The following is a 14,805-nucleotide window of genomic DNA, read 5'->3' on the forward strand; positions in this document are numbered from 1 at the left end:
GTAATCTCTTCAGCAGCACATATACTAAAATTGGAATGATACAGATATTAACATGGTTCCTATACTAGGATGATACACAAATTCGAAAAGTGTTCTATATTTTTACAAAAAACTTTTTAAAAATAGAGGCACAAAAATCCAATGCACTGAATGATTAACAGCATGTCATTGTTTCTGTACCTGTAGGTATCTTGACTAATAAGAAAGGAGAAAGCTGGCAATTCAGACTAGATAATATTTCATATTTTAACTTGGTGACTTCCTTGGTTGATTATTGGCCTTTCTCAAGAATGATCTGTGAGGACTCTGCTCTCATTTCTTCTACCTGCAGTGGTTAAGTGTAGATTCTTGTCAAATTCTTTACCAAAACATTGCAAAACATCTCTGTGAAGGAACCTGATGAGAATATAATGTTATTTTGGAATTTCTGCATGTAAAAACAAGATAAAGGATCCAGTTAAGGGTGAATGTTAAAACCATATAATACATCCAATCTTTCAGTTTTTCTTTTTTTTAAAATTATACTTTAAGTTCTGGGATACATGTGCAGAACGTGCAGGTTTGTCACATAGGTATACATGTTCCATGGTGGTTTGCTGCACTCATTAACCCATCAGCTACATTAGGTATTTCTTGTAATGCTTCCCCTCCCCTTACCCCCACCCCCCAACAGGCCCCGGTGTGTGATGTTCCCCTACCTGTGTCCATGTGTTCTCATTGTTCAACTCCCACTTAAGAGTGAGAACAAGTGGTGTTTGCTTTTTCTGTTCCTGTGTTAGTTTGCTGAGAATCATGGCTTCCAGCCATCCATGTACCTGCAAAGGACACAAACTCACTCTTTTTTATGGCTGCATAATTCCAAGGTGTATATGTGCCACATTTTCTTTATCCAGTCTATCATTGATGGGCATTTGGGTTGGTTCCAAGTCTTTGCTATTGTAAATAGTGCTGCAATAAACATACGTGTGCATGTGTCTTCATAGTAGAATGATTTATAGCCCTTTGGGTATATACCGTTAATGGGACTGCCGGGTCAAATGCTTTCAGTTTTTCTTATGAAGGTATCATACAGTTAGCAATTCCTAAAAGACAAATATGTCTTCCTATTGAGATTCTCACCTGCACCAAGAGTTAAGGCCCAAACCACCTTAAAAATGCTAAAGATATAACGAAAAGGCTTTTTCCCCCAACTCAGTATGTTTTATTATTGTAGCTTAAATGCTATTTTGCCAAAATGATAAAATATCCCTAGTAATAATTATTTTTTAATATGGAACGCTTCACAAATTCGCGGGTCATCCTCGTGCAGGGAAATGTTAATCTTTTCTGTATCGTTCCAATTTTAGTTTATGTGCTGCTGAAGTGAGTACTACTACTACTAATAATTATTATTACTTATTTATTTTTGAGATGAAGTTTTTCTCTTATTGCCCAGAGTGCAGTGGCACAATCTGGGCTCACTGCTACCTCCTCCTTCCGGTTTCAAGCGATTCTCCTGCCTCAGCCTCCCAAGTAGCTGGGATTACAGGCGCCCGCCACGACGCCCAGCTAATTTTTTAAATTTTAAGTAAAGACGGGTTTCACCATGTTGGGCTGGCTGGTCTCGAACTGCTGACCTCGTGATCCACCCGCCTCGGCCTCCCAAAGTGCTGGAATTACACCGCGCCCGGCCTTAACAATTATTATTTACCCCAATGTTAAGTTGTATTTTAAAGGCTTTATTTCTATTTCTTATTTAGCCCTCACAGTATCTATGAATAATATAATCATTTTACAGAGCTGGACAAATAACTTATTCAAGTAGGTAGTAGGACTGGGATCAACAGGTCAGGGAAATGCCAGAAACCAAAAAGCTAAGACATTTTCTAAGACTGTTGAAGTTATCCTGTAAACGTTTCCTTTTTAAAAGCTTGGAAAAGACTCAGCGAAAAGTAGTATTGCAAGTCTCATGGTAATTGAGAGTAGTAATTTCAAGAGTGATTTACAGAGAATCACAACAGCAATAAAAATGTTTAATTTTCCTTTCAAAGAAGTACAACTTCCTCTACCTCTACACAAGGAAAGGCTGAACAGAGAAGAGGAAAAAGCAGGTGGGCAAAATGTTACACAACAGTGATTTTGAATTATGAGTCAACATGGCTTCTATGCCAGCATTAAACACAAGGCTAATCAGCTAGGAATTCAGGATAAAGAACCATGAGAGTAACTGGAAATTGTCTTTATTGCCGAAAGAAATGTTTACTTAAGGGAATTACTGGATCAGTAATCATTGATTCGAATACTCTAAGCAACGGTGGCTAATTACTAGCGAGACACGGGCACTGTGAAAGAGAGAACTGTCGACCTGTAATTGACATTTGTCGTATAAATTCTAAGCTGTTTGATTTAAAATGCACTCATGCGCACCCGCGGCACTAGAAAACCAGGGAGTTAAAGTCAAAGCAAATACAGGATTTCAGTACAGCGCACAAGACGGGAACAAAAGAGGTGGTGAAAGGAAGACACCCACCTTTGGTTTCTCACATAAAGAGCTCATTAATCAAAACAGTGAATCAACGGTTGAAGTTCCAGTGTGTGAAAGGCAAATGGTACAGTTTAATACCCGGGGGCACGGAGGTGCTTTTTAAAAATTAGCTTTCGCCTCTTCTTCAACCCAGATCTTTGTGCCTTCGTGTTACCGATAAAAGTTGGCGGTTACACGACAAAACGCCGCCAGGTATTTCGCCAGGTCTTCCACCTTTCAACCACCAGACACACCTGACCGCCTCAGAGGGCCGAGCGGGGGCGGGTAAGGACGAAGCCTAGGGCCGGAGGGTCGGGAGGGAGTCAGCCCCGCCGGAGGGAAGCGGAAGGTGAGGAGTGGGAGGAGGAGGACGCTGCCCCCTAGGGGAGCCGAGTCACAGGCTGGGGGCCGGGACGGGAGGGGCTGGAGTAGGCGGCCGGTAGCGAGGCCAAGCCGTCGGGCGGGGCGGTCCCTCCAGCTGGCTCGGACCCTGGCGGGGCGGGCTGTGGGCCGAGCGGAGCCCAGGCGCCAGCCCGTGGCTGAGGAGAAAGGTGGCGGTGGCGGTGGCGCGGACGGGACGGGGCGGCGGCTTCTCGCCCTGACCCTCTGCTCCCCTGCCCAGGCCCGGGCGCGAATCGGAGGCGGCGGCGAAGGAAGGAGTGAGCATGGCTGAGACCCCGCCGCCGCCCACCGCAGGTGCCGAAAGTTGCAGCGAGGAGCCGGCGAGGGGCGGGGAGTGGCGGCCCGAGGAGCTGCGCCGCGCTCCCGCCGGGGGCACGGACCGAGAGGGCGAGGTGGGGCCGCCGCCGGCCTCCCCCGCCGGGCAGTCGGAGCCCGATTCGCCGGTGGCCGCCCCCTTCTTCCTGCTCTACCCCGGCGATGGAGGCGCCGGCTTCGGAGTGCGCCCGCCGCCGCAGCAGCAGCGCTCCTGGAGGACCCCGCCGTCCCCCGGCTCCCCGCTGCCCTTCCTGCTGCTGAGCTACCCGAGCGGCGGCGGCGGCAGCGGCAAGCACCGTGAGTGGCGGAGGGGCATGGGGACGCCCGCGGGGAAGGGGGCATTCGGCTGGGGAGGGCCGTCCCGGCCTCCGCGGAGCTCCGCCTCCGGCAGGGTGACCCGAGCCGGGCGGCCGGGAGGCAGGGGCTCTAGGGGCGGCCCTCGGGAAGCTGTTGTCCTGAGGCGCCCGGTGAGGAGGCAGCGGGACGACCGCGATTCGGCCGCCGGATTCTACCTCCGCGTCTCCCCAGGCCGCGACTCCTGCCTGGCCTGGTCTCTCTCCCCTCTCCGGCTGGGCGCTGGTCTTTGCTGGCCTCCCACGTGCTTGGGCGGGGGCAAGAAGCGGCCCGCCTGCCCCTCTCCACCCGGGGCGCCCTGGCCCTGGCGCTGGCCCTGCCCCGGGTCCCGGGCTGGGAACCTTCCCCGAAGGAGTCGAGGAGGGGGCGGCGCCCGGAGACCCGGTGGTCCCTCTGCCCCTCCTTCTTCGGGCTCCCGGCTCCGCGGCAGCTGAGTAGGTGTGGTTGCTGTGCCGCCGCCGCCAGTGCGGCCTTAGTAATACTAGTAACTAATTTTTTACGAGCGTTCCTTCTGTGCCGGTAAATATGACAGATCCGTCCCCCGGAGTGGAAAGAGGAATCGGAGCGGTGCACGAGAAGACAGGAAGGGAATGTGTGGCTTTGGAAGGATACCTCCCAGGGTTATTTCGGTGATCGGGAAGAGGCCTCCACTTTTAAAGCCCCTGGCACATGGCGAGCGCTCTGAATACAGCTGACCCACACTCCTTGCTGTATTTTTTTTATTAGTAAACTGTTTACTGCTACTGGCAAATGAGTAGTCCCTAGAGTAGTCAATGAATATAAGGACTCTTAGAGGAGTGTTAAATCTAATTTTAAAATACAAGCTCTTGCAGTATGAAAATGTGGCTGACGATACAAGACATGCTGTAAATGCCAAATACTTTGCTGTATGAGTTCTGAAAAGGGAGAGAGAAACTTGCCTGAAGTGATGAGGGAAGGATCCTTCTCTCCCACCCTACACCCTATCTTTTTAAAGCACAAGTACAAATCTTTTAGCTGCTCTGCACTGCCAAGAAACCTTGACTCACCTTTTCTGCCCCAATCGGTCCCCTAGGAAAATGAAACACTTATTATTTCCTATGTGCATGTGCTGTGATAATCATGGTTAATACGTTTGTGTGAGCCAAATTGAAAGCCACTTTTTCAGATGAGGAAGCTCGATTTATCCCAAGTAACAGCTTAAGAGAAGGAATGCAGTTGACCCAGATTCCTTTTCTGCTAAACCCATGCTTTTTAATTTAACAAGAGATCCAAAACTGTGATGGTGGATGACAGGTTAACAGTAAGGGTCCATGGGATTCAGCTGGAGGTTGTCCAGTGTTCACGTCTCCTTATTACTGCGTAATAAGTCAGTGGGCAGACGCTGACCATTGACTGTCTTAGTGTAGCCATCGTTCGTATGTTGGAGTGGTTTACACTAATGTGCAGATGGATTGTCAGCTCATGGCAGAAGTGAGTCTTCCTATACAGGGGAGGCAAAGATAAGGATCTTCTCAAGGAGGCTTTGCTTTTGTTTTCTGAGGAATCCTTCTACTTTGTACTTTAAGCACCGCCTCTTTTTTTGGTTGTACTAAAAATGTTCTCTTTCTGTGTAATCTACATTTTAAGCATGCTACTATAGAAAGAAGACTGTCATTTCTCTGTAACAGTTATGGTACAAAGTTTGATGTAGAAGAACTTTTCAACTATTGAGCAGTATCAGTTGTGGGAATTACCTGAATTTCAGTTGATTGGACTCCCTCATTGTTAAGGGTTATCTTTATGTTCTTAATTATTGTAGAAAATAACAATATTTTGTTACTATTATCAGTTAATACTGTTGCTTAAGCATGATCAAGATCGGGACCAGAGGACTTAAAGCTAAAGTTTCATGAGCATGATCTCAGTCTCCACCTTATGATACTAGCGAATGTATGGTGTTTGTTTTTTTGTTTTTGAGATGGAGTCTTGCTCTGTGGCCCAGGAGAAGTGCAGTGGCCTGACCTCGGCTCACTGCAACCTCCTCCTCCCGGATTTAGGCGATTCTTCTGCCTCAGCCTCCTGAGTAGCTGGGATTACAGGCACCCACAGCGATGCCCAGCTAATTTTTGTATTTTTAGTAGAGACGAGGTTTCACCGTGTTGGCCAGGCCGTTTTCGAACTCCTGACCTCAAATGATCCACTCGCTTCGGCCTCCCAAAGTGCTGGGATTACAGGGGTGAGCCACCATGCCCAGCCAGTATGGTGTTTTTTGATAGCACGTAAGTTCTAATATTTCCTCATGGTCTTTATTTTTGAAATAGTTTGTTGATGTGTATGTGTTCAGAAAAGTTACTGGGAATGTGTACGTGTCCTACTTCCTCTGCTTTTAAAGATTAGTCACTGACAACATCTCATATTAGCGAAAAAAAAAATCACTGTTACATGTTTTATTTAAATATAAAATTGATTCAAAATAGTTTTTGCTTTGGACTGAGTTTTTGTTTTTACCTGTTATTTTTATATGTACTTCAGACCATAAGCATACTTACAGAAAGGAACACTCTAGATATGAATAAAAAGTTCCTTGTTACCCTGCAAAGTCCATGTAATATTGCTTTCTATAATGTAACTGGATACCAGAACTTTGATTCTCTTGACTACTCATTTAAGAAATTGGAGACCAGGCAAGGTGCTGGTGGCTCACACCTGTATTCCCAGCCCTTTGGGAGATTAAGGCGGAGGATCACTTGAGTCCAGAAGTTCAGGGCTGCAGTAAGCTATGATTGCACCATTGCATTCCTGCCTGAGCAACAGAACGAAACCCTGTTTTTAAAAAAATAAAAATAAAATACATGAAAACTAGAGACCAAACAGTTTTTGTTTTTTATTTTGTGTTTTTGAGACAGTCTCACTCTGTGCTCAGGCTAGAGTGGCTAGAGTGCAGTGGTGCAATCTGGGCTGACTGCCACCTCTTCCTCCCAGGTTCAAGAGATTCTCCTGCCTCAGCCTCCCAAGTAGTTGGGATTACAGGTGCATACCACCACCCCAGCTATTTTTTTTTTGTATTTTAGTAGAGACCATGTTGGCCAGGCTGCTGTCAAACTCCTAGACTCAAGTGATCCACCTTCCTCGGCCTCACAAGTGATGGGATTACAGGTGTAAGCCACCACACCTGGCCCCAAACAGTTTTTAAAAGACTTCTTAATTACGAGAATGGTACATGGACTCAACCTCAGTGCCTAGTGAATATTACGATAACTGGGGTCTGCCTCTTTAGCAACCCAATTTTTAACTCTCAGTAATGTGTTTGCCAAAAGTATATGAAATATAATAGCTTTGAAAGACTGTGTATTAAGATAGTATTATCTTTTTATTTTAGAAATATTGAGTGTACTTAGAGGTTTTAAAAATTAAATTTTACATATGAGTTCAGAAGTTCTGTTTTTAAATAACAGTGCTGAAGAATAGCAAAAATGTGTGCGACTTGAACAGTGGCTCACGCCTGCAATCCCAGCACTTTGGGAGGCCTAGGCGGGAGTATCACTTGAGCCCAGGAGTTGGAGACCAGCCTGTACAACATAAGCAGACTCTGTCTCTACAAAAAAAAAAAAATGTTTTTAATTAAAAATAGCTGGGCATGGTGCCACATGCCTCTGGTGCCAATTACTGAGGAGTCTGAGGTGGGAGGATGGCATGAGCTTGGGAAGTTGAGGATGTAATAAGCTATGATCACACCTCTATTCCAGTCATGGTAATAGAGTAAGACTCTGTTTCAAAAAAAAGTTTGTAAATAGAAGGTAGCCTAAACTTTTCAGGGTTTGTCACATGAATTGTTTTGTTGCAAAATCTTGCAGGATATAATATCCATGAAATCAGTAGGCTTCAATGCAGTGTGAAAGGAGACTTCTGATGTGCCCCGTTGGGGATTATGTCTCTTTCTGAGCCTTTGAGTGCTGGTAATCTGCTAGGTTTTTATACTTCTAACTTTAAATCTCAAAAAACTCTCTACCATGCCTTTTAAAATTTGATTTTATAAAAAGTACAAGTAGTACATGAATCTGTTCTCATTGTTTAAATGTTTCATGGTACAAAAGTACAGTTACAAAGTGAACTTTCCTCTTTGTGGCCCTCCAGCACCCTCCCCCCAGTTCCTTACTGGAGGATGCCCACTTTTGAGTTTGGGGAGTTTTCATCCAGAACTTTTTCAGGCATTTACAGACATGTATGTTTTTATATGTCATGGTGGCTTTATCCTCTTCGTGTATGTATGACCTTCCATGCCAGTTTCTCAGCAGCTACAATACGTCAGGAGGATCTGCTTGCATGCCATCGTGTAATACTTTTAATGCTTTCCTTTTCCGTCCTGCCATTAGAGATCATCTTGTGAACGGACAGGATAGACAAAAGATGGCTTCTCTTTAGTGTTGGATGGAAGAGGCACCCTGCTGTTTGCACAGTTACCAGCTTCTATTTAGTTATTCTTTTCTCCTTCCAACCCCCACAACTACGGCAAACACTGTTCAAGGCAATGCTATGCAAATAGCCCACATCCTTGCCCTTGTCTTTTCTCTCCCAGTTAAGGCAGTGTCCAAAAAAGTGTCCCACTCACCAAGTAGCACCTTTCTGTATTTTTAAGTGCTGGTTTGAGATAGGAGGAAGGCTAGAAGAGGAATAGAAGAAAAAGAATCTTGAAAAGGACTGGCAGCGTTACTATGACTACCCACTTCAAAGTTGAGTATACTTAACAGTGAGTGCCATGATTGAGCCCTGGATAGTGAAGAGAATGAGGTACCTAGAAGCCTTTGTCTCTGACAGATGCACTTGAAAAATCTATTGTGTGGGGAAGGAGGTTCGAAATATACATATAAACCCAGGCATTAGTATTTAAGGGGAGAAAATTTATGCTTGCACTTTCATTAACATATATACACACACAAGTATACAAATCTGTATATATTATATATATATTGCATGCATGGATATATGTATATGTAGACTGTATATGTGTTTGTGTAAAATATATATTTTTTTAGTTTATCCTCTGTGGCCATTTTTAATAGTACTCTAGAAAACAGTAAAGGCCGGGCACGGTGGCTCACGCCTGTAATCCCATCACTTTGGGAGGCCAAGGCGGGCGGATCACCTGAGGTCGGGAGTTCGAGATCAGCCTGACCAACATGGAGAAACCCCGTCTCTACTAAAAATACAAAACCAGGCAGGTGTGTTGCCGCACACCTGTGATCCCAGCTACTCAGGAGGTTGAGGCAGGAGAATCACCTGAACCTGGGAGGCGGAGGTTGCGGTGAGCCGAGTTCGCACCATTGCACTCCAGCCTGGGCAACAAGAGCGAAACTCCGTCTCAAAAAAAAATAAAAAAGAAGACAATATACCAGGTCAGGAGTTGAACACATGTTTTTTGTTTTGTTTTATTTATTAAAAAAAAAGAATTTATGTAAAGAGATTACACGCCTGTAATCCCAGCACTTTGGGAGGCCGAGACAGGTGGATAACTTAAGGTCAGGAGTTCAAGACCAGCCTGGCCAACATGGTGAAACCCCATCTCTACTAAAAATACAAAAAAATTAGCCAGGTGTGGTAGTGCACGCCCATAATCCCAGCTACTGGGGAAGCTGAGGCAGGAGAACCACTTGAACCTGGGAGGCAGAGGCTACAGTGAGCCAAGATCCTCCACTGCACTCTAGCCTGGGCCACAGAGCGAGACTCCGTCTCAAAAAAAAGAAAAAAAAAAAAAAAGTATGTCAAAGAAGAGCCAAAGTGAAAATAAACAATTTTTTAAAAAAAGAAACGAGGTCTCACTGTGTTGCCCAGGCTGGTCTTGGACTCCTGGGCTCAGGCGATCTTCCTGCCTTGGCCTTCCAAAGTGCCATGATTACAGACATGAACCACCATGCCTGGCCTCAAATACATGTTAACCAGTTCACCTGCTGTATGCTTCTTTAAACTTTGAAAAGGCAGAAGCACTTTATTGTGTTTTGTAAACATAGAGGCATCTGCCCACGCTGGAACATATGAGGGAAATGGTCAAACTTTCAGAACCCCAAAAGATTGGGCATGGTTACCTTCATACTAGTAGTTTTGGAAACAGCAGAGTGATGTGTGACTTTTTAAAACACAGATTTTCGGTATTTTCAATGTAGATCAGTGTCCCCATTTACCTTTCTGTGATTCATAAATCTGTTAGCCCTCTGCTCTTTTCAAACTGTGTTAAGAAAGTGAAGAACCATTTTCTGATCCATTAAGTGCCTTTTGTCAAATAGTAGATAAAAAGCACCCACCCACACACAAACCTCAGAAATGTAGCATCTTTCCAAGGATGTGTAACTGCCAGAGATCTGGAGTTTACGTGTTCAGTGTTTTGATGCAACTGGCTCCTTCCACACACAGCTGACATGACCTCAGACCTCCTGAGCTACTGAGGGACAGGTAGCTGGGTCATGCCCCCATTTCCTTCCTCATGACTAAACTCTGCATGCCTTCCTGGTTCTGCCTTTGTGAGCAGGGCTGCCTGAACTCTCACAGTTTTTCTTCCCAGCCAATTCTCCCCTTCTCTTCTGCCGCCACCTTTTTGTTGCACCTGTTCTTCTGGCCTGGCATTATCAAAAAGTCAAATCACCCTTTTTATTGACAGAGCAACAGTTTCAGAATATTAGATGTAATATTTGAGTCTTTCTTTAGTTGCTCCCCTTCTGACAGTCGTAGACTCATTCTTTGTAGACAGAGTTTTCTTTTTTCTTCTCATCTTAGTTTCATTCTGGACACTAGAGGGTCCTAAAAGGCTCTTCATTATATAACAATTTTTTTTTTGTAGTTCTGAAACCCAAACAATTACCAATAAAGGATGTGACTGTAAGATAATACTAATACTAGTGGCCACCATTTGTGGGATATTTTTGTGTGCCGTGCAGAGCTAGAAACTTCACATGTAATAGTACTTAGCAATTTTTTGAACTGAAGCCAGGGGATGAATTCATATTCTTCAATAACCTTCAAAGCGCGTGTTCTTAATCACTGTACGTTCCCTCACCACCAGGGTCTTAAAGAAGCTGGTTTGAGGGGAGAGCAGTAAATGTTGCTGGGTAGGAGGGATAGCAGAGGAAAGGTGGCAAAGAAAGCAACTTTGGGGAATAAAAGACAAGTATTGGCCTCAAAACATACTCACCTGACTATATTCTGTCTTGTATCTTTTCCCTTTTTTGAAAAATTTTTCATAGAAATCTACAGGTTAAAGAGGTAGGATTTATCAAGAAGCTAAGAGAACATATTTTTCTAGTATGGGCTATAGATAGTAAAAAGTCTAGATGTATGATGATGGAAGTATAGCAGAATAAACTGGATGAAATAATTTTTTTATTGGCAATATTTTTCAAAATTCCTTAAATAATTAAAAGAACTAACTAAAAAATGGGCTGCCCCTTTATCATTGCACAGTAGGCAACCTGTAGCCAACATAAATAAAAATAGAATCCCATTTTTAACGAATTTTACAGGATATCACACCTATTACATGTCTACCCAAGCCTTACTAATATTGAAATACACTCCCTACTGTGTGAAGTGGCTCAGGTTATGAGCTGTAAAATTTGTTGTGGGAAGTCAGTAGCACACTGTAAGCATTAAAAAATTGGTTTGAAGTTGCGTGAGAGGAAATTTTGTTTTGTTTTGCTTTTTTGAGACGGAGTTTCGCTTTTGTTGCCCAGTCTGGAGTGCGACGGGGCAATGTTGCCTCACAGCAACCTCCGCTTCCCAGGTTTAGCCGATTCTCCTGCCTCAGTCTCCTGAGTAGCAGGGACTACAGGCATGCACCACCACACCCACCTCATTTTTGTATTTTAGTAGAGATGGGGTTTTGCCATGTTGGCCAGGCTGGTCTTGAATTCCTGACCTCAAGGGATCCGCCCACCCCAACCTCCCAAAGTGTTGGGATTACAGGTGTGAGCCACCATGCCCGGCCAGGAAATGTTTTTAGAGTTACAAAGCAGTGGTGGTACTTGAGAAGGTAAGTGGCAATATGGCCATGCCCCCTACTGTATTTGAATAATTGTGAAAAGGTTCATAGTGCCCCTAAAACTTCTCAGGGCTGCTGGCCAAGGTGGTGTTCCTCTCTTTGCAGAGCCTTTTTTATCTGACATGCTCCCTACCAAGCGGACAAGACACTCAGCTATGTCACGGGGAGTGGTGGGGCGGAGGTGGGAAAGTTTGGAAGAAAGGTGTGTTTAGGGACTCTCCACAGGCATTTATCTACTTCTGCTGTCTTTTTCATGAACTTAGAAGATCTGATCACTTGAAGTGAATGCTTAGTAAAATTCTGACCTATCTCTCTTCCTTCCTCAAAATCTGAGAGACTACTGTAACCCTCTACTCATGTCTCCTTTTTACTTTCCTCTGCCTCTGTCCCATAAACATTTATCCTTACTGATTTTCATTTTATGTGTTGATAGGGTCTTTCCAGAACTCTCAAAGCAGAAGCACTTATTATAGTGCAGTTATGGTGACATTTACTTACTGTTTACTTTGTGCCAAGTGCCGTGCTAAGCGTTTAACTCCGAAATAGTTAATATTATTATCCACATTTTGTCAGTGTAGAAGTGGGTACAGAGAAGTAATTTGCCAAGGTTACTCAGCAGCTAAGTTGTAGACCTAGGATTCACTGTGAGCATGCTGACTCCAGAGTCCACATGCCCTGTCACACTCCTTAATTGCCTCCCATAACTGGAATCAGGTCCTAGATTGGAGGCACCTCTTCAGGCAACAGCCCTCTAGTTCCATATTCTACTCACTGATGCCCTGTTTACTAAAAATGAGTAAATTAATGAAACTCAAGAGTCATCAATCTGATAGAAAAAATAGTTGTATATGTAAAATATGCTGAATAGGTCAATTTATGACAGACATTAAGACTTTCCTGAACACCTAAAATTGTCAGTTTCTTGTCAATTGCCTTGTTATTTCTTCTGTATCCCTAGCATGTGGGAGATGCCCTGTACATGTTGAATGAATGAATCTGTTATGTACACATGAAAGAAGCCAGTGTTAGAATGACCTGTTTGTTGGGGCATAAATATAGTTTGATTTTATAGAATTTGGGGGTTTTCACAATTGAAGTAAAACATGAGGGTGGAAAAATGCCATTGCAAGGCTATATACATATCTATACCAGCAAGTGTCTATTGAGAGTCCAGTATTTGGTAGGTACTATTTTGAGTAGATATGTAAGAAGTGTGCAAAATGCGTATTTCATTGGTGGAGCTTCAGGTCTTTGTGGATCTAGTTATTTAGTTTCATTTTACAACTGAGTAAATTAGGGCAAGAGGAGGATAAATTTCCCAAGGTCACCTACTAAGTTTTTGATAGCTTTACATCTGTAAATTATTACCTACAGCCACTGAACCATGAAATCAGTTTTACTTTTCAGGGTAGAGGTTATTCTTAATCTTATGCTGGTTAATTTTAACAAGTGAAAAGATGATGCATTATAATACTTCTGGTGGTGTTTGTTTCTAACAAAGTAATGATAGCTCAACTTTTCAGGTATATCATTTTATAGTTATTGTTAACCTTGGTTAATATGTATAAAGTGACACCGAGCCTACCAAATGTGTGAACTTAAAATTGAAGAAGTCTTGAAATCAGAGGTAGACATAATAGATTGTGGTTCTGGGAAAGGAGGTGGAAGGGTGTACTGGAGCATGTGAAATAATCATGATCATTGAGTCGAAGAATCATATAATTTAACAGAAACATCTGGGCTTTCCACCAATGTCATCATGATGATGATTCATCAAAGATACCCTTTCATGGCTGGGTGCGGTGGCTCATGCCTGTAATCCCAGTACTTTGGGAGGCCGAGGCACGTGGATCTCTCAAGGTCAGGAGTTCGAGACCAGCCTGGCCAACATGGCGAAACCCCGTCTCTACTAAAAATACAAAAATTAGCCAGGCCTGGTGGTATGTGCCCATAATCCCAGCTACTCGGGAGACTGAGGCAGTGAGGCAGGAGAATCGCTTGAACCCAGGAGGCAGAGGTTGCAGCGAGCTGAGATCGTGCCACTGCACCCTAACCCAGGCAAGAGTAAGACTCTGTCTCCAAAAAAAGAAAATTTCCCTTTCATGCTAACAGCAACTAGTGAAATAGGGGGGAAATGAGATTTTTATTCTTAAATTATGAAACCGTGATTCAGGAAGCTGCCAAACAGAACTTTGTGAGCTTTACAAATTTAGTTGCACAACTTGACAAATTTTAGGAAGTTTCTATTCTGCATTATGAAAATCAGAAATAACCCAGATGCCCACCAACATGAAAATGAATCAGAAAGCCAGGCGCGGTGGCTAAGCCTGTAATCCCAGCACTTTGGGAGGCCGAGGCAGGTGGATAATGAGGTCAGGAGATCGAGACCATCCTGGCTAACACGGTGAAACCCCGTCTCTACTAAAAATATAAAAAATTAGCCAGGCATGATGGCTTGCACCTGTAGTCCCAGCTACTTGGGAGGCAGAGGCAGGAGAATTGCTTGAACCCGAGAGGCAGAGGTTGCAGTGAGCCAAGATTGCGCCACTGCACTCCAGCCTGGGCAACAGAGCGAGACTCTATCTCAAAAAAAAGAAAATAAATCAGAATGTGTGTGCGTTTTTTTGTTTTGGAGTTTTTTTGTTTTGTTTTGTTTTGTTTTTTTTGAGATGGAGTCTCTCTCTGTTGCCCAGGCTGGAGTGCAGTGGCATGACCTCTGCCTCCCGGGTTCAAGCGATTCTCCTGCCTCAGTCTCCCGAGTAGCTGGGATTACAGGCGTGTGCCACCATGCCCGGATAATTTTTGTATTTTTAGTAGAGACGGGGTTTCACCACGTTGGCCAGGGAGTCTCTATCTCCTGACCTTAAGTGATCCACCCACCTCAGCCTCCCAAAGTGCTGGGATTACAGATGTGAACCACTGCGCCCAGCCGAATCAGAAATTTTTTGTACATACGTTGGAACACTACCTTATAATACAGCAGCCAAAAGGACAAACTACATATACATACTACAGTTTGGATCAGCCTTAGAAAATACAGCATTGAAATCCAGGTGCAGTGGCTCATGCTTGTAATCCCAGCACTTTGGGAGGCTGAGGTGGGCAGATCACCTGAGTTCAGGAGTTCGAGACCAGCTGGCCAACGTGGTGAAACCCCGTCTCTACTAAAAATACAAAAATTAGCTGGGCATGGTGATGGGTGCCTGTAATCCCAGCTACTCAGGAGGCTAAGACAGGAGAATTG

General features: G+C 44.2%; 1 protein-coding gene and 2 non-coding genes across 16 annotated transcripts in view; 2 read left to right on the forward strand and 1 right to left on the reverse strand.

Moving 5' to 3' along the window:
• On the forward strand, positions 1-104 carry LOC116274286. Its single transcript, XR_004182919.1, has one exon. It is a non-coding gene; the product is annotated as a U6 spliceosomal RNA (small nuclear RNA).
• Positions 105-1,264: 1,160 nt separating this feature from the next.
• On the reverse strand, positions 1,265-1,370 carry LOC116274271. Its single transcript, XR_004182906.1, has one exon. It is a non-coding gene; the product is annotated as a U6 spliceosomal RNA (small nuclear RNA).
• A 1,557-nt stretch (positions 1,371-2,927) lies between these two features.
• RUFY3 (RUN and FYVE domain containing 3) overlaps positions 2,928-14,805 on the forward strand; it is a 103,219-nt gene continuing 91,341 nt past the window's right edge. For all 14 annotated transcript variants that reach the window (XR_002522086.2, XR_002522087.2, XR_002522085.2 and 11 more), the window contains exon 1: positions 2,928-3,517. Coding sequence is in view for 9 of the 14 variants with exons in the window: in XM_021938552.2 (XP_021794244.2) it covers positions 3,169-3,517 (349 nt within the window). In the remaining 5 variants the exon portion in view is untranslated. The remainder of the gene's footprint in view (positions 3,518-14,805) is intronic.

The sequence above is a fragment of the Papio anubis genome, chromosome 3 (assembly GCF_008728515.1).
Source record: "Papio anubis isolate 15944 chromosome 3, Panubis1.0, whole genome shotgun sequence".
Classification (NCBI taxonomy): Eukaryota; Metazoa; Chordata; class Mammalia; order Primates; family Cercopithecidae; genus Papio; species Papio anubis.